This window comes from Neocloeon triangulifer, unplaced genomic scaffold, assembly GCF_031216515.1.
Source record: "Neocloeon triangulifer isolate White Clay Creek 2 clone unplaced genomic scaffold, ASM3121651v1 ptg000002l, whole genome shotgun sequence".
NCBI lineage: Eukaryota > Metazoa > Arthropoda > Insecta > Ephemeroptera > Baetidae > Neocloeon > Neocloeon triangulifer.
The window spans coordinates 1,388,507-1,416,288 of NW_026775545.1; the positions used below are offsets into that span (position 1 = coordinate 1,388,507).

The 27,782-nt window shown below is 33.6% G+C and overlaps 2 protein-coding genes across 5 annotated transcripts in view; both read left to right on the top strand.

The window, feature by feature from the left end:
- Nucleotides 1-3,662, top strand: part of LOC132204577 (tyramine receptor 1-like) — a 62,398-nt gene extending 58,736 nt beyond the window's left edge. For all 4 annotated transcript variants that reach the window (XM_059633179.1, XM_059633205.1, XM_059633196.1 and 1 more), the window contains 2 exons: nt 1,496-1,678; nt 2,311-3,662. In XM_059633179.1, the coding sequence (XP_059489162.1) occupies nt 1,496-1,678; nt 2,311-2,504 (377 nt within the window). In that variant the 3' untranslated portion in view covers nt 2,505-3,662. The remainder of the gene's footprint in view (nt 1-1,495; nt 1,679-2,310) is intronic.
- Nucleotides 3,663-4,439: 777 nt separating this feature from the next.
- On the top strand, nt 4,440-8,921 carry LOC132204459 (beta-1,4-glucuronyltransferase 1-like). Its single transcript, XM_059632975.1, has 6 exons — nt 4,440-4,797; nt 5,487-5,868; nt 6,502-6,780; nt 7,048-7,209; nt 7,267-7,392; nt 7,621-8,921. The coding sequence occupies exons 1-6, from the start codon at nt 4,538-4,540 to the stop codon at nt 7,825-7,827; spliced, it is 1,416 nt and encodes a 471-aa protein (XP_059488958.1). The 5' UTR covers nt 4,440-4,537; the 3' UTR covers nt 7,828-8,921.
- The last annotated feature ends 18,861 nt before the right edge of the window (nt 8,922-27,782 follow it).

Genomic DNA, 27,782 nt, shown 5'->3' on the forward strand with positions numbered 1-27,782 from the left:
GGAAATGAAATAAATAAGTTCTTTTACCTCGTCCTAAACGACCATTAAGGACAGGATGCAAATACTTTTTCTCAGCATTAGTAAATCGTGATAAGCCTGAATATATAGGCAATTTAGATCAATCTGGTTTAACAACGGAATTTGAAATTGTAAAGACCAATTAAATGGAGAACGCCTCGGCATTTATGTAGATTTTCCAGCGGGGAGGCCGCTCACGCAAACCACAAATAAACCAGATCTGACGTCAGACATGTAGACATTCACAATTGAAATGCCGCCAGCGGGAGGCACACAAAACAAATGTAAAGTACTGAATCCAACTTAAGAGATGTCTCCTGAAAGGGCGCAATTCATAAATTTCACGCCTTACGACAATCGCAGAGCAAAATGTCAAGTCAATAAAATGGTTCTGTGCCATGAAAAACTGGTGCTGCCAAGTAAAATTTAATTTATTTGTGCCTAGCACGTTAGCAATATTTTTCTTATGAAAAAATTTTACTTATCAACGATTTAAATTTAAATCATCAAGGTTGAATAAAAAATATTCCAGGTTTTATAGCTTTTAAAATTTTGTCATGTGTATAAAATTTTCTTACACATTTTTATCATGCAAGCAATTACTTATGTTAATTTATTTATATATTATTGTTACTTTTTTCTATTTTACGTTGCTAGAGAATGAGCCTTTGTAGCTAAAAAAGGACCCTTCACTTCTTCTGTCGATTTCATCGTAAACCATAGCGAGATTACATTCGAGATTGTTTGACCTCGTTGACACATTCTTTTCAATAGTATCGATTGCTTTTTAAGCTGCACTGCATGTTTGCCTATCTAGGTGAAAACGACTTGAAATTGGTTTCTAGATTGGTGAGTTTCCACAGGTCGATGCAGAATAGAAATAAACGGCCGTAATCACCGATAGCAGGCGTAAACAGTTGAAGCTTTTAAACGAAAATCGATTCAAATGACGTGGACTGGCTTTAGATAACATAGGAAAAATATTCACTTTAACAAAGATCGACAAGCAAATAATTTAAAAAAAAAAAAAAAAAAAAAAAAAAAAAAAAAAAAAAAAAGTAGATTTGACTAAAAAGCGTTTACTGGCCTAAGTTATATAAAGTTTCTTCTATACTAAGAATCTCCAAATGTAAATATTATACTAAAAACCCTAGCTGAGCAATCCAGGAAAACAAACAGGGGTTCCAGCTTTCAAAAATATCGAAGGGTGAAAATACATTAAATTTGCGTTGCTCTTAATTATTTTCATAGATTGATTGACATTACATTTTTCATCTTTCAAACTCATTAATTAGGATCAAACGAATAATATTAAATAACAAGATGGGAGAGAAATTTTTTTTTTCATGTTTTTTAAATGATAAAAAAATAAATGGTCCGTTTTTTCAAGTGTGCCAAATTTTCAGAGTTGCAGTGTTTTTAACTTTTTAAGCCCCAAATTTATTTCTTCTCTCCGGTGTGTGTGTTTTTTCCGCAGGTCTGCAGAGCCACTCGAGCCGAGTGTCTTCGTTCCGGCGCGAAAGCAAAACAGCCCAGACGCTGCTGTTGGTGGTGGGCGGCTTCGTGGCCTGCTGGCTGCCCTTTTTCCTGCTCTACATCATCACGCCGTTCCTTCCGACGGCCCCGTCTCCTGACCTGCAGAGCTACTTCACTTGGCTAGGTAAACACCCAAAGTTTCCTCCACCTAAAAGCTTCTGTCGGAATTTTGAGCCTCGAGACGACGGTCAAGCTCATGATTTATATGCGAATTCACTTACAACTAGACGCATTCCGAGTCGCGCGACTGCCTCACTTCCCACTCTAAGGCATAAATTATTCCATCCAACTCTATGCGAATGAGAGTGGCACATTAAAATGCGTAATAATTCCTGGATAGCAGCACCCTTTGACCTTTATAGAACTGTGGGAAATTTATGTTTCTATTGAAAGTTGGAAATTTATGGGAAGATTATATTTTAAACATGATTCAGAGCAATTCCTTTACACAGGAGTTTTGTAAGATAATAATATGCAAAATATTAATTATAAAATATGAATAAACTCAATTTTAACAAATTATTTTAGAAAAGCAAAGAAAAAAAACTGAATCACAATTGAATTTTTTTAGACTCTACTGGATTTTTTCAATTTTATTCAAACGGCTAAATTTTGCAACATAGGCGAGTCTGCGAAAAAGTTGAAAAAAATTATCCTAATTTATAAAAAAAGTTGGAAACAATAGAAATAAAATATATTACTGAAAGTATCTTGAAAAAATAAATTAAGTAAATTATTATCATTGATTATTCCCAGGCTGGATAAACTCGGCCATCAACCCGTTCATCTACGCCTTCTACAGCGCCGACTTTCGAGTGGCATTTTGGCGGCTGACCTGCCAGCGTTTTTCCAAATCACCGCGACCCTTTGCTCCGGCTGTGGCCGATCCTCTGTACCACCACTCGGAACACAGCTCTGTTCGCCGCAAGCAGGCCCTACTGGTTACCTGACCCAAAGCACTTCAATGAGACATTCTCGCCGACTCGGCGTTGTGAAAATAAGGACAAAACAACTTACAAACTATTGGTTCCTTGAAGGTGACAAAAGAATGAACTTTTTCAAAAAGTGATCAGACGTTGAAGAAATTTATTAGTGATGGAAATGTTTTAGATTTTAAACAGGTTTTAAAATTTAATGGTTGATCTCTATGATGCCAATGCATTTTTAATGTTTTTAATGTTTTATAAGCTCTATTAATATTTATAATTTGCATGTGAAAATTTTGCAATTAAAAAAAAAAACACGTAGTGAAACTACTTGATCTTAAGTTGTGATTCGGTAAGGGGAAGTTCTCGCTTTTGATCAGAATTACGAGCTTTTATGGCGTTTGATGTGCCAATTCAAAATATTTAAAAAAAAATTCACCCATCTCGGAATTAATCTCACTCTATGGAATTTTATCGTTCAACAGATCTCAACCCAGTGTTAGATGTTCCGCTCAAAGTTTGCGGCGTCCACTGGCTAACATGTCTAGTCATATTAATAGACTTGTACTTTTAAATGTCTTAACACAAAATTAAATTCTAATCGGATGTAAGGGTAAATTCTCTAGAAAAAAAACACCACGCCAGAAAATTTTGTGTCAAAATTCGTGGACCTGTAATTAATTGTAAGCTGAATTTTCAGTCTATATGGAGCTGGTTCGAAAAATAAGTAATATTAATAATTGTGCTGCAATGTAAAAAAAAAATCAAAATGTGATGTCAAATTACAAAACATGATAGAAAAAAAATATAATAATTGTGTTGCGTGTGAATCAAGCAATCCTCTATTATAAATGTTGGAAAAAAATATTAATTGGCGGCTGTGAATGTTGGAAAAATAAAGCAAATATTAAAAAAAAAAAACTTTTATTGTCGAAAGGTCAAAACTAAACACCAGCTTATGAGGTGCTTTATGCAACACGCGCGACATATTTGTCATCCCGGTTGCATAGAGCTTAAACTGGGGCAACTAGCCAGTCAATATAGCAGAGGGCCTCTCGGTCATGTGCCACGTCGAACGGCACAAGCTGAATTGTTCTTTTAAGTGTTGAGGATCAAAGATATACCTTTATACAAAGCAAAAAATATCCAGTTATTAGTTTCTTAATAAAATAGTAATAAGAATGCGCTCTATTAAATCTCTGATGAATTCTAAAACTTAAAATGTTGAGATTTCAACCGATTGAACAAAATTAAATAATTAATTATGAAAATTCTGGAAAAAAAACCAAAAAAGGAAAGCGCCATATAACCATTTTATGTCAGTGTTTGTTTAATATTGAAACAATGAATAAGAGTAAATAAAAATAATGTATTTATAATGGTGTTATAGTTAAATATATTAATTACTCCTATGATTTAAAACAAGTTTAAAATAAGAAAAATAATAGATTTTAATAATTAGAAACCATTAATTTTTTGCTTTATATCTACTTAAAACTTAAATCTACATTTATTTTAGCTTCAGTATTGCATTGAATAAAAATTTAAAAAAAATCTCGCGTAACATATGCCTTATATGAAAATACTTAACAATTTTATTATGTATTTAAACAGTAGGTTTATGGATTATTTATAGCAATTAAAAAAAGGAATATTTGGAAAATATAAATACTCACATTTTATCCTTAAATAAGGAATATTGTCACTTAAAATATTAATTAAAAATAACAAACTTTTTTATTTAAATGAATTCGCATAAATTTTTATCTTAAGAGTTCAGAGCAGGAAAAGTTGCGAGTTCATTCATCATTTTTTTCCATAGTAGAACGGTGAGTCATTGAGAAAAACGGAGGCCTGCAGAGAAGTTGTCTCTCGGGCCGCCGATGGAGCTCGGGAGCTTGGCAACCCTCGACGGGTCGATATTTTACTTGGCGGGGTGCCTTGGAGATGGCTCGACGGGTCTGGCAAGACGGGGCGCCCACGCATTGCAACTGCGAGGGCCTGCGGGCGGGCTGCCCTTTCGTAAACAAAGGATGGGTCCGGTGACCTGAGGGACGATGGGCGCCTTCAGGGTGGTGGCCACCTGCCTGCACCGAAGCAGGAACGTCTTCAGACTGCTCGTCTTCATCATGGTGGCCACCCTAGGCACGGCCGTCGTCTTCTACCTCAAAGTGGAGGACCGTGGCGACTACCTCGGCCGCCTCCACGGCCCCCACCACTTCGGACGCAACCTCGGCATGATGGAGGAGTTCCAGCCTGGCCAACACCTCAAAGGTCGACCCTTCAGCAGCAAATCGTATTGCAACTTCACCTTCAAGTACGAATAACAAACTCTTTTTTCAAAGACTCCAATGAATGATTATGTTGCCATGGCGCCTCCTTCCGATCTGAACTAAAAAATAATTAGAGGGGAAAAACACAAAAAGCATGATATTTATAGATATTTGAAGCTACGCGGACAATTAAAATTTTCCAGCCACACTTAAATTAAAAAAAAAACTAAAATTCTTAAAAGTTCTGTTGTTTCTCATTTTACCAAGCAAAGCAATAATAAAAATTACTTTAATTTAGAAAATTAAAAATGATAAGAGAGTTCTCTTTTATTACAAAATCAATTAGTACCCAAAATAAAAATAAAAAGATCTGGAAAAAAGTTCCACAAAAAACTTGCAAAATTTGATGGAAAAAATAAATTTAATATTTTGCACATCAAATTTTAAGTAACTCAGGGAAATTGCCTTATAATAATTTTGAGAATTCTACTGCAGGAAACATAAAATCGATCAGAAACGACGAATTGTCTACAATTTTCCTAATAACGAGACTTTTGACTTAAAACAAAGTTCCCAATTTGCGTATTTTAAAGCTCATATTTAATTTCCTATCCATTGTTGTTGCCTCTCTAAAATTTGTCCTGAATTAGTAGGGCGGATGACAATATTTGGAAAATTTATAAATTTTTTTTTGGAATGATAGAAAAAATAATTTTATAAATTTCCTCCATAGGCCTGTGGATTCTGCAGATCCTTGGGACATGTTGGCCTTCGACCCTGGCCAGGTGCAACCGAGCGTGCAACTGGGAGAGGATGGGCCGTACAGGGTGGTCTACAACGTCGTCTCGAGTTTGAACGCGTCTCGGGGTGCCATCACGTACTGCACGCACGCCACCCCCGATTTCATCTTCCACCTGAGCGAGTTGTTGCTGCACTGGGACGGCGCGGTCAGTGTGACGCTTTACGCCCCCGGCTCGGACGCACATTTGGCTGCCCTGTTGGTCGACAAACTGTGCAGATGCGTCCCACAAATGGCACAGGTGTCCGTGCACCTCTCCTACCCCAAGGATATGCCACCGGTCAAGGGTGACTGGGTGACAGTCGATGATTTGAAGGTAAATTTAATACTTAAAAATAAGCTGCTACATACTGTAAATTTAAATAAAATATTTTTTGTTCATCAAAACAATATAATTATTATTAAAAACAATATACATTAATATTTTTTTAATAATATTATCTAAATAAAATATTTATATAATTTATTATTAGTTCTACTTCATATACTTTTTATTACAAAGATAAAATTAATTTAAAATTAAGTGCATAATAATATAGTAAATATGTAAATAAATATCCACAGCAAAAGCATCAAAATGATTAAAATAAGGTACATAATTGCATATATTGGATTTGCGAAGCCAATTTTAATAATCGAAAAATTAGATTAATTAAGAAAAAAGAAAAAAAAATGGGTTTCATAATTTTTTATTGACTAAATTTGTCTTATTTTAACATTTCATATTATGTTTAGATAATTAAATAATTCTTAAGCCTATTAAGCTATTTAAACACTAAAAAAAAAAAAAAAACATGATTGAATCAAAGACGACAGATTGTTTTTCTTAACATTTTTTTACTTTAGACATTTGGTACTTGGCCGTTTTAGTTGCAAATTGTGTTTATTAATGTACCACCGGGGTTTTTAGTGTGGGTTTGTAAAAATTTTAATTTATACCTTACTGCAGATGGACGACTGCAGTCCTCCCGCAAAGAAAATCGACACGCAAAGGAAAACGCAAGATTTGACGTACCCAGTCAACGTGGGTCGCAACGCAGCCCGACAGGCGTCAAAAACCAATTTTGTTCTCGTCTCGGACATCGAATTAATTCCAAGCAGGGGCCTCAACGATCAATTCGCAGTTCTGCTGCGCCGACTGACTGAACGAAGAAACATCTTGATGAAAACTCGCGCCGTGAGCAACTGGACGGGCAAGGGCTTCGTCTACGTTCTGCCCGTTTTTGAGGTTAAATATTCTCTTTTCAAGTAAAGAATTAAAATATAACAGGGATTTGATGATTTCCATAAACTGTTAATCATACGTTCTCATTAATATAAATCATAAAATTCAAATTTTTAATTTTCTTGACCAGATTTTTGCTACTTTAAAAAAAAAATGTTGATAAAAATCAAAATACTATTATAAAATTATAGCATCCAATTAATTAATTCACAGGAAAATATTAATTGAAAATGTATGGTTTTAAAGCTTGAAATGTGTTTCTCTTTAAAGATTGAGCCGTCAGCCTCTGTTCCGCAAGACAAGGAGCAACTTTTGAAGCTCTACTCAAAGGACAGGGCCGTGTTTTTTCACCGCTGGGTTTGTCCACACTGCCAGAAATTCCCAGGCTTACAAAAGTGGCTCAAGCGTAAAGGGAAAGCCGATTTCATTCAGGTTGATTTTGTATAAATTGCATATTTCTTTTTCTCTATTTTTAAATTTAAATTCCAGCCTTTGATAGTGGTGAACCGGGAATACCCTTTTCACAGATGGGAGCCAGTGTACATTGGCACTAAAAATGAACCACTTTACAGTGAGGAGCTCACTTGGGAGGGTCAGCAAGACAAAATGACCCAAGTAGGTGTCCTTTTTCCTTAAAAAACGTGAAAGCATATTTTGATGTTTGTTTTAAACATTTTTATGGTTGAATCACATAAAATTTGATTAGGTGAAAATTTAATGGGTTTTTTTCATTGTGAAGTCAAAATACGTGGTGTATAATGATATAATAATGAAGCAATGAATTGATTTATTTATTTTATCGTGTTGCATTGAAACAAATTTAATAAAAATAATTTTTTTCAGATGGATCAGATGTGTCTGGAGGGTTACAAATTTGTGATTTTGGACCGAGCTTTTCTAGTTCATTCGCCAGGAATCAAACGGAAGTCGCCGATAGTGAGTAAGTGGCGGAAGCCCCACGAGCAGAAAAACATGAAATTGTACATCAGCATCACGCAGAATTTGCTTAAAAAGTACGAAAACCCAAATCAGCGTTGCAAACTTCAATGAAAAGTTCCATTACCAGTGCAGCATTTGTATGTAAACCTAGGCACTCTATACTTAAATTCCTCCTGTGATTGAGGTTCTTTTCTACCGATTAGAGTTTCTAGCTGTAGAATAAAATCTGTAATGTCTGTGATTCACACAACTATGCTGAATAACTCTTGAAACTATAATTGAAGTTTATCTTTAGGCTAGGGTCTCTTGAGAGGTTGACAATTTCTTATAATTCAACAGTTAATAATTTTGCGATAGATAAGTTGAAGTTAAAAGATGGTCCTTTGCGCAACTTAAAAAAAAAAATTATTTTGGACCAACAACCAATATTGATCGCATTATCAAAAGCCATTTTAGTATTTTTCTGTCACTTGTTTTGTTAAAAAACATTCTCTTAAAAATAATTCCAAAAAGATTTATCAGGATCTTCTCTTCAGCATAATTTTATTCATTCTCTGAAAGTCTTCAGACCCTTTATCAACCCTTGCATTCCCTAGTTAATAAAATTTGAGTTATTAAATTAAAAATTTCTGGAAATTTACCATAGCCACAATTTAGCCTTCAATTTTAACGTAACTGTTTTCCTACGAGTTTAGAATTTAGAACACACATTCTGAAGAATAATATTAATAATTTTTGAAACACCAAAGTGACGCAGAGCCTCTCCACAGAATTAGAATGCGTTGCTCATTCTAAAATTCATCTGTCCCTAGCCGCGCTTAGCAAAATTTAGTGGAAGACTATTTTAAACAAAAAAGAAAAATGCATAAATTTCACTCTGTCGGTGTTTTTTCCCCTTACGAGTCTGAATTTCACACGACTTGTTAGCATGGACCTTGTGAATGTTAGGCGTAACCGATTCAAAAACTATGTAATCTGTGTGTCATCCACGACCAATTTGTGTTGCCAAACGACCCATGAAGTGATTTTTATAATATTCTTGTATTTGCAAAGCTGTCGGTGTTGCGCATTTTGTCTAATATGAGTGAGCATAGAAAAAGCACACGTGAATAATTATATGTAAATTGACCCTTGGGGATATAATTATAATGTATAATATATGCATTTCAATTTCGATGTTGTTGATCGGAGCAAAAAATAAAATTTTACAAAGAAATCCCAACATATTTCCTTTAAAAAATAATATACGGCTTTGATCGACCTACTTGGTTTGTGATAGACAAAAATATATCTGAATTTTTATTTTAATTTAGGTGAAATAATATGACGCTTAAAAATTAAAAGTTTTGGTTTTGAGCATTTGGTACGCTAATTTTTTTTATATACGAGTAGAATATAAGTTTATGTCCAAAAGTTTTGATTCTAATTTCCAAACTATCAATGCTACCAAAATTTCTATAAATTTTTGTCACTTCGATATTGAGGAGGATATAATTTATTAATTAAAGCCGCCAATATTTGAAACGAATAGAAATGAACGCTTTAAAATTAACGCAGTAAAAATTTCAAACGTTGATAATAGAAAATTACGTATAAATACTAGGCCAATTTTAGTTCGTTTTTAAGGGTAAAAAAGTCAACTATTTTTTAGATGATTTAACAAAAATTTAGTCTCCTTTACAGCTGGATTTTGCAAAAATAGTCTTTATTAGTCAATTTAAAAAATCAGATTTTTTTAATATAGGAATTTTTTAATTTACACGACAATATGACGAACTGATTTTTCAAATTTTAGAAGGAAAAATCTGCTGATCCCATCCTGATCCTTTACTGATGAAAAAAGCTCAGAACATGTTATTACATTATTACTTTTTTATTTTATTTTTTTTTATATAAACGAACATATGATTTTAACTCATTTTTGAAATTTTCAGTAGCAAAAATCTGTTGATCCCTTCCCGATCCCTACCTAATCTCAAATTCAGGCACTGCAGGTATCATATTTATGTAGAAAAATCTATTTCACATTATAATACGGCTTTTACTATTGGCATTATACAAAATGATTTTTCAACTGAATTTTAACTTTAATCTGATGAGCTTAAATTAATGCTAATACTGAGAATGTCTTTGTTTAGAGCAGATTAAAAATAGGTGATCTTACCAACATAATATTTTTCCTACGCCAATGATCTCAACTTTTGAGTGGGATGGGAATGCCTCGTTAATAATAACCTATTCAAAATAATGGACGGCTGTCACTTTGAGTTTGACTTTCGCTTGCTTTCATCGGCATGCCAAAAGTAATTATAAACACGAACAACCTGTTTGTACTGGTGAAACGAATTGATCGTTAGGCGAAAAACGTTTCTAAAAATAAACTTGAATTGAATCACTTTTCCTCGGCGATTGAGTTACTTCTCAGTTCTCGTTTTTAGAATTTCCTGCTGGTGTTTCATTTGCAGTGACACGCGTCCAGAAGACGCGAGCTAGAGGCGCTCCAGACGTACTAACCCGTGAATCACGCGGTAATAATAATTTTATTGCCACCAACCCACGAACCGCAAAAGCCATACTGGATTAATGAAACCTTGCCTTATACGACACGTTTTAACCTCTTTTTCTGAGGACAAGAACTAACTATTAACATTTCCTCACAGTTATATCCACCTAAAATAATAAAAAAGTTTTTACTCTCAAAAATAATTTGCAAAATCTGAAGTTACAATAGAGCTAAGAATATAGTTGAATTTTTTACAAAGCGTTGAAAATTCCATTTTTTTTTTGGGTTTAGCAATTATTTCTCATCGCATCTTAATATTCGCAATTAATTATAATAAAAAATATTAATTGCTTATATATAGAGAAAGAAAATTTGATTAAAAAAAGTTATTTAATTTTTATGGGGAAAGAAGGACATGCGTATTGTACTGCCTGCTTTTTTTTTATAAAAATACTCTTCATAGCGATAGAATAAAATTAAAAAATTTCAAATTTCGGACTCTACTTCTTTATGAATTATGAATATCCAACAAATTTTAAATATCGGTCTAAAATTATTTAATTTTATTCTTCATTGAAGAAATAAGCATGAAATTATCTAACGATGTCTTCTTTTTAAATGTAGTTTAAATTTCACATCGATTTTACAAGAAATCAGAAGAAATGTTACACAATAAAAATATGTTCACAAAACATCAATCAACAATTATTGATCATACTTTGTATATAAAATGTAATGAAACTTGTGGAGAGGGAGAGGAAATTTAATCTATGCTATAAACCAGAATGGCTAAATCATAAGATGAAGATTGAAGATGAACCAAAGTGCTTTTGACACTTTTATTGCTAAAGTTATTAATACAACAATCTGGAATGCGCTGTTGATTATTAAAAAATTATTTTTATTTAAATAATATTATAATGTTTAAAGTTAAGCCCTTGAAATATTTGAATTTAGTACATAAATAATCACCTGAAAATAATAAAATAACATTAAAAAATAAAATTTTTTAAATATGAGTAACATTTAATATTAAATAATAAGTAATAATCAAACCTCAAAATTAAATTATTATAATATAACGTTTTTATTTAGTGTTACTTGCGTTCGTGCGTGTGAGTGGCTGCGTTGGGGCGGTGTGTGTTGCGCGCGGGCAGTAATAATTATTTAATTGAAGTGCGAGTATCGGTAGAGAGAGTCCGCAAATAGATGTCACGTGACGTGGGCACGCGGCCAGCGGTCGGCCAGCAGTGCTAGAGCAGCATTTAGTGTTCGGGGGTGCCTGCGGGCCTGCACTAGTCCCCCTTGAGTGATGAACGTGTGAGTGTGGTGCGCTGGAGCCGAGCGAGGGTCAAAGGTCACGCTCATGGGCATACCCACCACTGCTGACCCCTACTCCTCAGGCAACGGTGAGTTCCAAACATTCCTTCGAACGCGCGGCCACTGATTGATCTCGCGGACACTCTGTTGTTTGTGATGGCTGGCGACGGACTCGGTGCTGACGGAGACAAAACTTTCCGCAGACCTGCGTGTCTTGAAAATCTGTTTATTTTGAGCAAATTTCCGGTTCTTCTCGATTATGATGTTGCCAGAGTCGTGTAACGAGCCGGCTTCTCTTCTTTGTTCACGCGGAAATGGATTAATTAACTGGTGGGGTTTGATCAAGGATTTGCCAATTAAACTGAGTGGGTAATTGCTAATTGCTTTAATTTATAGGAGGAGGAAAAAGTGTCGACTGCATAATTTAGTCGACATTACATTTTTTTTCAATGAGATAAGAGGGAAAACCCAGATAATCATATATATTTTTTTAATATTAGCAAAAGTAAATGGCAAAATATATTATATTGACATAATTAAATTAGAATTTACTATAGACAAGCAGCTGTGCATATTTTCGTTAAAAGCTTGTTGCATAAAAAAAAAATGATAACTGAACTCCTCAATGCAAATTTTGATGTTGAGCTACACAATTGATTTTATTTTGCCAATTTGTGTTGATGAGTTTTTTTTATTTTAGTTGGGAAGATTTAAGAAAATAAATTATATTTTGGAAATTCAGGAGACGCGTTCATTTAAAAAAAATTAAGTTGTCCTAATTAATCAAAATTATCCTAATCTTTCTCGCTAGATGATTTTCTACAAACTATTGGTAAATATAAAAAAATATTTGGGCCTTTCTTGCAGATTCAGTTTTTCCAAACAGCTCGGAAATTTAAGGATATTCTAAATTTATTCTATTTTCATTGTCTAAACAATCATTTAATTTGAAACTCATTATCTGTTTGTGATTTTTTTTACAAATATTTTTATCACAATATGCAAGGCTTCTTAATTTTTTTGAAAATTACGTGAGTTAAATATTAAAATCTTCTAGAGATAATTGTTACTACAAAAAACCAGCGTAAACTAAATAAATTTGTAGAGACTGTAAACTATTCAATGATATTTTCTTAAAAATTTGAAATTAATTAGAATCAACTGAAACTGGCAAATGAGTGGTTTGATTGTAGGATTTTGTAGGTTTTAAGCCACAAGTTCAACTTTCTACACTTGATTTAGTTTGTACTGATTAATTTAATATCAAGTTTGTATGCAAATTTTTGCTACAAAATGAAATCTAATCGGCTTGTACTGCTTCCTCATAAGGTTGTAGCATATTTTTTTTATTGGTGAGTAATATTTCAAATTCAGAAAAGATTGATAGCTTGTTGCTGAATAATTTCCAAATTTTTTTCTCGGGAACAAAAAAAAAATTTAATTCTTCTTCTAAAAAAACGATTTCTCGCCTGCAGGCCTCGCTGGCGCCGCAGCTCGAATTTTTCGCCGACCACATACGTCGGTGGGCTCAAAATCCCATGACTCTCGCGGCGGAATTTCATCTCGCGAAATTAATGGGCGCCTCGGCTAAATATTTACATTCTCCGGCCGGCGGCTGATTTACACAATTTAATCGGGGTGAGCAGAGAAGAAATTCGTGCGTGCGAGCGAGGCGTTCGCCCTCGCGGGCAGAGAGAAAAAGCCGAGTGGGTAAAAATCTCTCTGACAAAAGTGAATTGGTAAATAAATTTTAATCGGCAGCACATGTTTAATTTCAAGTGGCGCTCGCCGCGTTCGTGGCTCGTCGGTCCTCCTCCCTCCGGCCGGAAATAGTGGCAAACACACCCCTCTCCTTCTCACTGCAAGTAGTACAACATTTTCGAGTCTTTTGACTCACAAATAGCTCGGCCGCCGCGCCGGCCGCTCTTTTGATATTTATATTATGAAAGTCGCTGGCCGCGTGACACTCACATTGGCATCTTTCGCTCGCTTTTCTCGCGACCACAATATTGTAAATGGGGCGTCATTCTGCCGCCGCCGCCGACCAACACGCGATCGAGAAAACGTCTTTTTTTCTCCATAGAAATAAGTTCAAAATATAAATTTTTTGGCCAATGAAGCTACAAAATTGGCTTTTTTTTTTTTTTAAAAAAAAAGGCGTTCCGATTTCATAAAAGAATATGTAATGTTTAAAAATTTGGGTTCTTCAGTTTTTTTTTTATAATTTTGAGTCATTACGATAAAAATATTAGTTCAGGGTGTTCAAGCTCAGCTTTATTAGTTTTGGTTTGTTGTAAAATTCCCATTATTAATTTCTTTTTCATAACAAAATTGTGGTTTAAAAAGATTAAAATTAAATTTTAGAGAGAATAGCCATGAAAAATACGAGATTTCAGTCAAATCTCCAATTAAACCAAACAAATCGCATTTCGAATCTTATCTTCATTTTACCAAATTTTTTCCCATTCAGATGGTCGCTCCAATCTGCGGTGACTTTTGCCGCGTGTCCGTTTTTGCGACATAAACGCGCGCGCGAGATTTGTTTTAGAAATTGCAGCCGGTTTATTTGCAAACGCCGCGGCTATTTATAACAATGCAGGCGGTCGCAGCTCGAAATAGACTTCTCGATTTAATTGTCAACGTCTTTCCACATATTTTATTTACACACCCCCACGAAAATAAATACAAAAGCAAGTTACAGCTACTCCGAACACCCAACTCATTTCTTTTGGAATGCAGTCCTTTGATGGGATTGCTGTTATTACGCCAAAAATCGCCAGATTTTTTAGAATTATATATTATTAGTATTAAAACTTGTTTAATGAAGACTGATTTCAACAACGGAAACACAGCAAATTACTGAAAATAAACAATAATAATTTAAAAACTTAAAAATTTTGCAAATTTATAAAAAAAAATATTATTGATTTGCAGATAAGAAATTTAATATTTTTTATTCTTAATATTATGTATTTTAAATTTATTATTATTCTTATTTTCATATTTTTTTTTTATAAAAATATTTAAAAAATATAATGTTTGCTAATTATGCTCAATTTACATTACTGAGATTTGCTAGAAATTTATTTATAATTAAGTTTTGTCCAAAGTCTTGCACGTCGTATATAATGTGATTAAAGATTAAATAATCCATTTGTCTTGTGGATGAGGGCTTAATTAATTATTGATACATGTACATGATATTTTAGAGAAAACACTGTTAAGAAGTGCTGTGCATTGAAATGTAATATAGATTTATTAAAAATAAAATAAAAATGAAAATTGTTGTTGAATTGCCAAGGATAATTAATGTGATTTGTGCTATTTAACCTTATTAATTATCCATAGTTGATTCATAAAAGGCCAACTCAACACGTGCGTGTCGTGCGTATAAAAAATCAGATCAACCATAATTGCTCAGCTAAATTCCAAAATCTGTATAAAACTTATCTGTTTAAATTAAAGAGATTTTGACTTATTTTTCGCCATAACAAGTCCACCAGTAAAAAATAAAAATGTGGGAGAAACACTTAAAATCAGCAATTTTTTAATTTCATTCATTTCACAAGCTGATAGCAAATGCAAAAATCACAGGTATTTGAGTGACTTTTACCCAAAATTTATAACGTTCGCATTCCCGAAAGAGTTGATTAATCGCAATTTAGCAAGATTATTATAAGGAAGGCAAAAGATATATTTTTAAAAATTAAGTGTTCAGAGTTGGTTGCGAGCTAAAATACCGAAGAAAAATTAAAGTTTAAACTAAAACTAGATATTGATATTTTATATTGAACGATGGAATTTTAATAATTGTGAAAAAAATTAATTAATTTTAAATATTTCACTGAAAAAAAATTGCCATTTGACTTCTGCGTGCAAACAGGATCGAAAAGAGTCTCATCGCGTTGATGGACGGAATCCAATGAAGGCGCGATTGCGACTCGGGATTGGCGTGTGTTTTTCGAGGCTGATGGAGCATATGCAACTATTACAGGCATAACCCCTGTGGAGAATAAAAGCCACTAAAGCGATCCTCCTTGTGTAAACAGGGCGCGCGCGCGAAACAAATGGCATCGTCTAACGCGGCGGCGGCGGCTCTCCAGCTTCAAAGTCGCGGGCGGCGACGCCGCGGCCAAAACAACAAAATGCGTCAGCGAGTTTCACGGAAAATTAATCGCGGCCGCGGCGCCAGATGGAGCAAAATCGTGTTCGCGCATAATTTACTCGGGCCGATCGAGTGAAAAATTGCCTCACTTGCAAATGAAGTAGGCCTGGAATTAGGAAACTGGACGAGAGTTTTATCGAAAAAAAAGTGTAAACTGTGTGATGTGTTTTGAGCCAAATCGTAGCACAAATTGGAGAGAATGTTAAATCCGGTTGTTCTTTTTTTTTTGTAACGAGCAGATTTTTGTGTGAATTCGCTACGAAATTCATTCTGGCAAATTTATTTTTGCCAATTGTGAATATTTTTAAATAATTAGTTATTAGAATCTAAAAGAAATAGACTTTGTGATTTTTTGAGAATTTTTTGGCCTTTTTTTCTTTCACATTTTATTTCATTTCAGCAGGATTTTAATTTAGTTGCATTTATTTATGCAATACTTAATTTATGCTAATTGTCGATACATTGTATATCCCTTCAATTAAAAATTCAAGAATAAATGATTTTATAATCTATGAACAAAATTTAATTCCCATTAAAAATGATATATACAAGTTCAAGTGTTGTTAGAAATTTTAGAACGAAAATAGAGCGACAATAAAATTCAAAGTTTATTTTAAGTTAATAAGAATCCTCAACAAATCACAGTAAATTTGCTCTTAGTTAGGTTTTAATTTATTGTGTAAAACTAAATCTTTCAAAATATTTTCCTGAAAAAGCAGATAAAAATCGGATTCAGCGTCAAGAGCATGCTCGTTATGAGAGCTCGCGTCCTCACACTTCTTGACAGGCCAGTTATGATCTATAACCGTGGATGATATTTGTATAAGTCGCAGGGTAAACGAGTTCTTGAGAAGCGACGAGGAAATCTCGCGCACGGGCCGAAATTCCCAGTCGAAAAGAAGCGGCCCAATAATTAGTGCGCCGATCATATTCTGAGAAGAAGGAGGAGGTTTCTGGCCGCTAAAAATATACTGCGGCTGGCTGGAGCGGGCTCGAGGGCGGCGCGCGCGTTTGTTTTAAAAGGTATATGATCGGTTCTGGCCGGCTGTATTTTTAGGAAGGCCTTCCCAATAATTGCACCAAGCGAATACTCCACAAAGCTCGCCGCCACCAGACACTTCTAACCGCTGCAACTACGCGCAATTTGTTCTAAAGGGGCGCAATTTTTACACTTTGTAGAAATGGAAAAGGTTGAGAGGAAAAATGGAAATTTTAAGGGTGGTATTTTGGGTATTTCCTAAGGGCTATTTACAACAATAAGCAAATTTATGTGTCCTGATTTGTAAAATTTTACATGTATATATCTTATCAGCAAACTCAAAAAAACTCAAACGACAATAAAAAATCTTTAGAATTCCAATTTAATTCAAAATTGGAAAAAATGGCCGTATTTTGCTAGTTTAATTCAAACTTAGAAAAATAGACGTATTAAGAAATGGTTGTAAATGGAAATTTTTTCGTCATTGATTAAGCATTCTTTAAAGGATTGGAAAGTGATGCGTAATAAATTTTTAATTAAAGAGCATTCAATTATATAAGAACTGAAAAAGTTTAACTTAAGTTAGCCCTCCGAAATTGATTTATTCGATTGAATTGATTATTTGCATTTTTATAAAATAAAAAGTATAGTGTGAAGATTTCAATTAAAGGAGTTGGTTTTATTAATGGAAGGATTTCAGATTTTGTATCACGATCATGAAATTTGGCCTTGTTTCATGCATTTATTATTAATATATATTATTTTTTTTTAGTAATGACAAAGAGCAATAAATTTACCAGTCTCCATCTTTAACTTGTTACTGTCATTAAATTTAATAATTGTTGTTAATTTAACTGTTGCGAATACGTTACACATCATTTTGCTGGTCTTTACAGATGATCGAGGATTTTTCTTAAAAAATTTTAAAATAAAAGGTTTTAAATTTTTAATAAAAATTTAAAACCTTTTATTTTAAAATGAAAACCAGTGTTATTTCAATTTAAGAATATTCAAACTGCTGATTTTACTATCAAAATTTTTTTCCAACAATTGATACCCACATTTTAAAAATCTGACCAACGCATCAAAATTTATTCTTGCCCACAGATTGCAAAAGTTTGGAGAGAAGCATAACTATTTATACCGCTTAAATTTCAACATTGAAGAGCTTATTAAATTTAAAAAAAATCAAATCCAATTTGAACAAAACACATTAACTGTGATTTTTTTTTAATAATTTCAAATGTACTTGAAGCTAAATAATAATAATAATAATTGAAATCAATTAAAAAGCATAAATTAATTTGATTGATTGGATAACGATTTTCACGGTTTTGGGTTTTTGGCATTAAAATGATCTATAGAGGGTTTTTTTACAATCCATTCATAATTAATAAATATTTTTGTTTCATTTAAAGGAATAATTATGGAATGTGCATAATTCATTTTTAATTTTGTCACTTTTGCAAGAGAAAGGACCAGCAATAAATTAACTTTTCGCATTTCTCATCTGGCCCTGCACGAAAGCTAATCTAAGAGATGTTCGTTGTGGCCGCGCGCGGTTCTGGTGGTTCGCGCCCATGCGTCTCTTTCGCCTTGTTCTGTTTGATCATATGATTCATTGCATGCGAAAAGTTGGTGCTCTCTTTCCATACCATAACATCACCCGTTAAAAATAGCCGGCAGACACTGAAAACGCGCGCGGGCCATTTTTATTCCAGTCCAGCTCGCGAGACTTGAGCCGCCGCGGCTCATATCAAAAAGCAGCCACGCCAGATGTATTAATTGCCAGCTTTCCGGGTCACGTACACACCCGGTCTGTCAAATTGACCGTACAATGTACCAATAAACATTCATCCCTGGCGTATACAAAGAAACCAAAAGTTCATTCCAGTGAAAAATAATTTTTATTACTAAAAAAATCTGTTTCAATGCAACAAGTAAATTATAAAACAATTTCAATAGTTTAAATAAAACTGAGACTTTGGAAAAATAAGAAATTGTTTAAAAATGCATTCCATATTGTAAAGGGCCTGAACGTTTCTGGGAGAAACTTAAATTTTTTATAATTAAATATCTAATCACTATTGCGAAAGGAGGAACCTTTTGGCAAAAATTTATTATTATAACATTCAAAGATTTCCAATCGGCACCAAGTACCTTGAAGACTATTATTTCTGTCAATAAATTTTTATTTTATTCTAGTATATAATATTAAGACACAAAGTTTTTAATCCATCATGATTTAATGTATGTGATATCATAAATTTTAATAGAAAAGTCTGTTTTAAGGAAGAAAATTCATATTTGATGAACCAAACACGTAAACTCTATAATTGTTATTATTTGGATTATTCTAATTCAGTTGTTAATTTAATATTGCTCGATGATAATCGCCCTTTAAACATATTTTATTTTTCTGTTCCAATTTTATAAATAAAAAGCGTAAAAAAATGTTTGATGATGTGGAATAATAAATCATAATTTATTGAATTTCAAGATCAAATTTTTGCATGCAGAGTATCCAAAAAAGGTAACACTCTCCTATGTGTTGAGATGCATTTAAAAATTGAATAATTTGCTAAAATGGCAACAAAATCAATGAAAGAAATTGAAATGATGTGAGGAAAAATTGGTTTGCTCTAACCGAACTAAATCAAATGAACTCGGCGTCAAATTGACGTGGAATAATTTCTATCACTCTCTGCCATGAGGAGTTCTATTAAGAGATTCACTGGCCACGTTCCAACTGCTCCATCCAGACCGAGAGGCTGCGAGGTCCATCTGACGGAGTTGGACGGCACCCGAGAGCGCCGCCCGAAGAAAGTGCTGCCCCGTGGTCAGTTGTCATGGTAACATTGACCTGCGACAATGCCTCAGGGTGGCGTGGGCGGAAAGGGTGCCGAATATTATACTTTAAGCCAAAATCGTTTGGCTAAATTACGAAAAAGCGAGTTTTTTTTCGAAAGGAGCTGAGGGATGTCGCAGAGATAAAAGTGAAGATAAAAAACTCTCAGCGGAGAGCAAAATGTCAAGTGTTGCAAATTACGCATTCCGTTTTGAGTAGAAATTTAATGGCCTCGACGGAGCAGGTTTCAGTTGTATGCAGATTAGAGACATGCGCCGTTCCCAATGGTCCTTATCACTTTTACAAACTAGCAGCTGAATCTGAAATCTAATGAAACTAAAAGAATTTCCACAGAATTGTTTTGCTAATTTGACTAGTAATTTTAAACATTTTTTTTATTTTTTTGATATTTTTATTGATTTAAATAAATCATCTCATATTTTTAGTTCACTGTAATCCTTTATTTTTATTTGAATATTTTCATTTTCTATTCAACTTTGTCACAGAGCATTTTTCAGATGATAAATAATTAATTGTTTAAAAGGAAACATTGCATTGCTGGACAAAAACAGCTTAACCGCAATAAAAATAATTTTGATTTAAGTTACAAAACGTTCCTACCTACTGCAGTGAAAGATTTTTGATTTGTTTATATATTTAAGTATAATTCAAAAATTATATATTTCATAGTTCTAGGATACAGAGAGCATTTTTATTATTATTTCTTAGTGTTCAATAAAACGAATAAAATTTTTTTTCAAAATTTCGTGTCTAAGGCTACGTTGAGAGGTTCGCTCTGGCCTCTACTTGCGCCAAGTAATCAGATTGAAATATTCATTTCATCTTGAAACGTTACAACAAATTAATATTCTAATTTAGTTTTAACCTCGAATTTCCGTGAATTTTTTTGTCAAAATTTCCTGGCTATGATCAAACAAATTTTATTCTGTCCACGAGTGTTCAAAGAGCCGCTTTTCCTGGGTCTCTGCTCCATTTGGCTCTTTCCCTTTTTGCAAGGTCTCTCCTGGGGCGAACGTCTGGTGCATCACAAAGAGCTGCACACGTGAACCGAACTTGCTTTGTGACGATTTTGGCAACGTGCCTGCGTCACCTTGAAACACTTACTTCGGCTCCAGCGCGGCAACAAAAATATTTATCAAAAGGCGAAAAGGAGAGCGAGAGAAAGAGCAGGAGTGGCCGTAAAAATTTAATCATTGCGCCACATCGACTTTTACGAGACGCCTCTGTAAATTTCAATTAGCGCGCCTAATTATCCGGCCGGGCAATTAAAATTACATCTGAGGGGCGATTTGGCGCGAGTTGAAAAAGAATGGCCGTTTTTTGTCGCCGCCGCCGCACTTTTCTCTTTCTCGCTTTTTCTGGCGCGAATGCGGAATATTTTGGTTGCGTGCGACCGCGAGCGAATCGTCATATCTGCTCGCGGCCGCGCGGCGTTTCCTCGCACAATCCCCTTTGGACACTCTCGCGTCTATTTTCAGCACTTCTATTCCCGACTCTGTGAATGTCGCGCGCTGACCCAATAATGTTATTACCGCGATTATTATGTGATCGCCCGGAAATTCGCTTTTCCATTCACACCAAATTGGTCACCGAAACAAAAAGAATACTCTCACCAAAAAAGAATAAAGCAAGCTGAGGAATATAATAAAATTAAATGCATCCGTAGGAAAATAGAATAGATTGATTATTTCCATAATTTCGTTACAACTATTTTAGTGTTTCGAACATTGAATTTTTAGAGGATGATTTTTGCATTTTTGTCATTGTTTCTTCATTGATAGGAATGGGGGTACCACAATGGATTCCAATTTTCATTGCTTGTGGAAAAATCAGGAATAGTACCAAAAAGCGGCCATCAACAATTAAAAAGTATTTTTCAATGTGCACATATGATACCCCCATCGTACACACTGGATTTACTGTTTATTGAAAATTTAACTATTAACTAAAAAAAATCCCACTTTTTATTATTAATTATTTTGACATTTGAATTTAATTTTAATAATTTTCAATACAATATGTTATATCAAAACAATTGTCCGAGGAACCTGCTGGGAACCACATTTTTGTAAAAATTTTTAGTGGCAAGATGTTAAAGGATTTAAAAAGCTGTGCAATCAATGTACTCATCATTATTTGGTTTTTTGTTATTTTGTATGATTTTATAAATTTTTTTAGCAATTTAATTTGTACAAATTTTTAATAACAATTCTTATTTTATCAATAAAGTAGAATAAAAGTTTTTAAATTTATTTATAATTAAATTGTGTTTTAAAATTTATTAAATTTTTTAAAGTTATTGTTTACATTTTGTGAATTGTGAATATCTGCTTTTATTTATTTTTATTTAACTTAAAAATTATATTTACATATTTAGAGCGAAAAATGAAATAAATTATCTTTAATTTTCATGAATTTTTAAATGATTCCTTGTCTTTCTTCTTTGCGTATATTTAAAATGCACTTACTATTAATAAAGTACCACAATTTATATAAATGAATAATATTAATCGCTTGTTCATAAATTTAAGAAATTTTGCTAAATTCATAAATAACTCGTGTCAAACTTTCGCTGAAATATTTCATCATGTTGTCCTGAATAGTCAAAGTAAAATTTAAAATACAATGATTAATTTAACATTCATTCAATCTCATAAAACATTTTCAACTCAAAATTGCTCTGAGCTCAAACCGGCTAATTTAATAAAAAAAAAACTGTAAACATGAATCCAATTTATCTTCATCATTAACATTCCAGCGGTCTTTAACGATGCTTTATGTGGGCATTTATTGAACAGACACAAACTAATTACCACTGTTGACCTTGACAAAGACCAAAGCGCTCAAACAAACTGTCGCATATCATTATCAACATTTGAACAACTTTTTTAACAGCTCAAGAAAAAAGCAAAAGACTCGTTAAAAATGTCATTACCCGCCGCCGCCGCCGCGTGTAGAAAGGGTTGGGGGTCGTTTACGCGCAGCTTTAATTGCAGCATGTTGTTTTAGAGCCAATAAAAGTCCAGCGGACTTAAAAATTCCTGCGCTTTGCCAAATTTCTCAAAGGCTCCCCAGAAGACGCATTAGTTAGCGGGCGAGCGCAAGCCAGATGAAATATATTTGCCGCTTTTTATTAATGTGTCGGCTGCCACGTGAGTGAATTTTTCACCGTGTTTCTTCGCACGTCGCGGTTCATTGGTCTCATAAAAATTATTTCCACCTTGAGGTGGGCGCGCACCAACACATAAATTTCGACCGCCCCGGATGAATTTATCGCCCCAACAGCCACTGTTTTGTGTTTTAATTAAGAGGACACGCGGAGGAAAGTTAAATTTGATCCAAATATTATTTATAGGCCTTTTTTATTTTTAAAAATCCTAAAAATACAGCCGACTGCTAATAGAAAATGATAATTTAAATAAACAGTATTCCCTCTCAACATTTATTTCTTTGTAGAATTTAGCAATGTAACAATCAGAAAAATGCATGTAGAATTAAAAATAAATCGAAGAACACTAGAGATGGTTATAAATTTTTAATATTTTCTTTGCATATTTAAGAAGAAAAATTAAGTGTAGAAAAACTATTAAATAATTCCTGCCCTGAATAAAATTCAGATCCACCTCTATTTTCCAATAATAAAATAAAATAATTAAGTAGCATAATAAACTATGTTTCAGTGATGCATAGGCAACTCGCGCGTCCTTCGTGTAGTGCACATTGCATACTCAGGAAAAAAAATGCAAAAACAATGCCATCTTGAAAAGAAGGAAGTGAACTCATTTTAAGCTTAAATATAGAGAAAGTTTTTCATTTTGAAATGCTTTTAATTTTTTGTAATAAATTTTGTAATTTATTTTCTATCAACCTCCTAGTTATGATTATATTGTGTTATTTAATTTTTAATTTTTTTAAATGAAAAAAATTGCTTACCGTCACTGATTTACTGAATTCTTGAAAGAAGCTTTGTTAAATAAAATTGATTAATAAACTTGTGCTGAGCTGGAACGGTGAAAGTCATGAAAACTTAAAAAACTGCTTATTCCAAAATTGAGCTAATTTTCACTGTAAATATTAATTATCAATTGTTATTTATTTTTCCACAAAATTTTGCTCTATAAATCATCTGTGTAATCATAAATTATTCTGAATAAATTGATTTATTTTTATATTTTTAACATCGAAGGTCAATATGTTTTTGGTCGAGATGCATGAAATGTGATTTGCTTGAGTTGGAAACAGCATAAATTGCTTTCTTTCGAACGCGTGCCTTTGGGGCAGTAATTTTGTGCGGCGGCGCGAGAGACATCGACGGCAATTAGCGAGTGTCCATGCAGTGATAAATAAGCGGTTGAGTTATGAGATGGGCAGCGAGCGGGGAGGGGTGGGGGGGGGGGGGGGCGACGGTCGGGCACGGCACATTCCTGCCGTGGGTGCATGTTTCTATTCTTGAAAGCGGCGCCGCTATTTCAGGCCATTGTTGATCCAGCCGTCAGGAGGAGTGCCGAGATCATTTGCAAACTCTCTCAGTATTTACGTTCATCAAGGGTGTCTTTCGATCGAGCGCCCGTTTGCTCGCTCACTCGCTCGCGTACTCCCAAAATTTCAACAAGATGCGAATTGAAAGCAATTCGCATAATTACAAATTTGTTAGGTTTAGGTGAAATTAAAATAAATATCGGAGGGGAAAAAATTTTGACCGTCATTTTCTTGTCTTTCATTCCAAAGTATACAATTGTAATAACATAATTTTAGTATCAAATATTATTTTGTTTTGGTGGTTAATTTTTTTAATTAAAGTTTATTTATTTTTACTACATATTACAAATTAATACTAAGCCGCTTGAACTAATTATCTCTCAGTTCACTAAAAATTGGCCTTTTTCCAGAGCATTTATTATGTTTTTGAATTAATAATCATCAAAAAAGCATGTTTTTAAAAATACTTGTTTGAAGAAGTTGACACTCGAGGAGATGATCATGGCAATGAAGAAGTCGGGCTTTTTCCTCGTTGTAAAAATTGTTTTTTATGAGAAAACAAAGGGCTCAACGAGGAAAAAGCCCGACTTCTTTATTTTTTTAAATATATTTTCTGAAATAAACTTACTTGGTAATTAATCACATGTAATGACGTGAATTTTAAAATTATTTTCAATTTGAACTATTAAAAAAAAAATTCTTTTAAAATAAGTTTAGAGCTTTCTAACAAGGACTTTATTTGCATAGTCAAACTAAGTCTCTACATTTTTAGCAATTGGAAATTTGAACTCACCAATTGTTGAATAGAATGGATTCGCCTTTGTCCTTAATTTAAATAAATATGACGCTTTAAATTTTTCACAATAACTGTTCTTCTTATCATTTCTTCATTTTAAAGTATTTTCCTTTTTTTTTATAAACCTTTTTGTTGTTCAATTTAATTTCCACTCCAACGAGGAAATTAGCCACCATCTGAGTTGGTGTATTGAAGACTTTATTAGCAACAAGTCTGCACATTACAGCTTAATTTTCCTATAATCGCGAAAATTGTGTTTTATTGTTGCAAGGATTTGATGAGACTGATGCATTACTAAAGCAGATCTTGATAAAAATTTAATGCTTTTCCTATTTTTAAAAATGTTTTGCCAAAAACTTTAGTTTTTTTTGGCCTAAGATCCACTTTAACTTATTTCTCACCTTCCGCCAGTCTATTTTATTTCAAATAAACATGACCTACATATCCTAAAAAAAAAAAAAAAAAATGAAAATTTCCAAGTTCATTGAAAGTTGACTTATTGTTGGATTTCAGTATATTTTCTTTGTAAACTGCGAGTGAAGTTTAAGATACCCTGGATTTATGATTTAACTCTATGCATCTTTTTACTCCAACATGTGTTTTGCTTCATACCTCATAAAATTTGTGAACTTCAAATTCCGCGTAGCTCTCAAGTCTTGACCATTAGTGAAGAATTGATGTTGCAAACAGGCAAACAGTCTATTGCTGGACAATGTTTGCTCGAAAACACTCTCGAGCTGCCAACAAAGAATGAAGCCACTCTCCGCGCGCGTATATGTCTGCTGCTATTCTAAGTTGGAATTTGCAAATAGACACTCGCGCCGAAGACGAAGCAGCGTGTTGATTTAATAGCGCGCGGCAATTTAATGTTTTGCAGCGCGCACACGGCTTATAAATATACCTAGCGCGGCTATTGTTGGCTTTATTATAAATTGCACGCGTTTAATTCAGGATTTGTGACGCAAGCGAGCCGCTCGGGACCGCGACTCTCTAGAGAGCCGCCGCGTGACACGAGATCGAGACCAAGTTCACAAGCAACAAAACTCACTCCGAAGCCAAATGCTTTTTGAAAACAGTTCAAGAAAGTTATTGAAATTAAATTTAATTTTAATATGCAACGTTTAATTTAATCAAATTTTAAATGTCAGAAAATAACGTATTTTAGGAAATTCCTCTTTCAATTTCTTTTCAATCCCATTTAATTTTGGAAAAGTAGTGAAATTTTTTATTTTCCAATAAATATAGCCATTATTGAAAACAGCAGAGAAAAGCAACAATAGACAAAAAAATTAATAAAAAATATTTTTTAGATATAAATAAACTTTTTTAATGTAAGATTAAATCAAACAAATTTTAGTCATTAGAGTCCTTTATGAAATTTAATGAAGATTGATAATACGCTTTATTGGTAACTGACTTTGCCTTCTTTTATACAGCCAATTAAATGAATTTCAAATAAAAATTAATTCCTTAAAAGAAAAATTAAAAATCAAAAAGGACTCTTATACAATTTAATTAAAAATAACAAAAAGTTTCATAATGTAATTTATTCATTTTTTTAACGGTTTATATCTTGATAATATCTGTCATTTTTATTCTTACAGGTAATTTTTATGGCACGATAAATCTTGATAAAAATAAATTCTTGGAAATATACTTTGCCTTTTTCAGGAGCATGAAAAAATCCTTAAAATTTTACCAAATCAATTTCTTATCAACCAAATTTAATCGGCAAAATAAAATCAAATATTACTAGTACCTTTGTAATGAGCAAAACTTTTTGTTTAAAAAAAAATGTAGACCTAAAGAGACATTTTAATTAGAGTTTATAATTGGCAAATCTTTAAAATGTGAGATCAAATGAAAGAATAATTTCTGAGTATGTTTTTTTATAGGCAAGATGAAAGGGACATGTAAAAAAATCATTCAATTATGGCCTTTTTAGTTAACATATTTTTGAGCACGTTAAAGCGAGTGCTTTGACGTGATGAGTAAGTAAGTAAGAGAAGCCGGCTCAAAAGAAGTTTTCCTTCAACACACAAAAGCAGCGCGTAGAATGCGAGAGGTTTTAAATTTAGAACCCATCAGGCCGTTTTTTACATTTTTCGCAAGACACGTAACAGACGGGTTGTCATTTTCGCGTAAAAATAATAAACTCTTCAGTTGGCGCGCTCGCTCAAACAATTACACACATACTACTTTCTTTGCTACGAGCAGGAAAACTAGGCCTACTATATACTACACTAATGATAATAATAATAAAATCCACGCGCCGGATAATTACTCAAATCGTTTGTTTTGGCCGCCGCTGTGAACATGACAGACGTGCGTCATCAATCTTAATTGATTTTTATGCGTTTTTTATTTATCGCCTCCGTAAATTTCCTCAAAGGCCGGGCGTAAATTTAATAATTACGCTTCGACGAATGCGGGAGAAAAAAAAGCTCCAATTTTCACCGCCTTCCACGTGATTTTCAAGAATGACGGCCAGCGTTTATTTTTAAGCCAAAGACATTCCGTGCATTCTAATTGTGTGTTTTTGTGTAGCGCGGCTGCCGAAAGTAACCTAAACTGAGTGAGGCTAGTTGTGTTTACGGCGGCGCAATTTGGGCGTTTCAGCCAAATCGTATACACTGGAAATGAGTTTCCAATTATGTTGTGACAAAATTCTTAACCACCTAGGCGCTTGAAATTCCAACCCACGATCTCTAATTTTGTTCCGTGTTTACTCGCATGTTTTTTTTTTCATACCGAGATGATGCTAAATAATTTTTTTTCCGTTCCAAAAATATTTAGCCGAGGATATTTTTGCTCGGGTTAAAATTCTTGCGCGCAGAGTTAATTGAGGACGAAGTTTTAGCCGGCGAAAATTAAATCACACCGCTCTTAGATGACACCTCGGATTGATATAAACAGTAGGAGAGAGAGCGAAGTGGCGTAGAGCCGAGGATCTTC

Bases quoted from the DNA above. Each gene is read 5' to 3' on its own strand.
- LOC132204459 (XM_059632975.1), top strand. From the start codon at position 4,538: ATGGGCGCCTTCAGGGTGGTGGCCACCTGCCTGCACCGAAGCAGGAAC. The intron at 5,869-6,501 runs GTAAATTTAATA...ACCTTACTGCAG, and splicing joins TGACAGTCGATGATTTGAAG to ATGGACGACTGCAGTCCTCC. The intron at 6,781-7,047 runs GTTAAATATTCT...TTCTCTTTAAAG, and splicing joins ACGTTCTGCCCGTTTTTGAG to ATTGAGCCGTCAGCCTCTGT.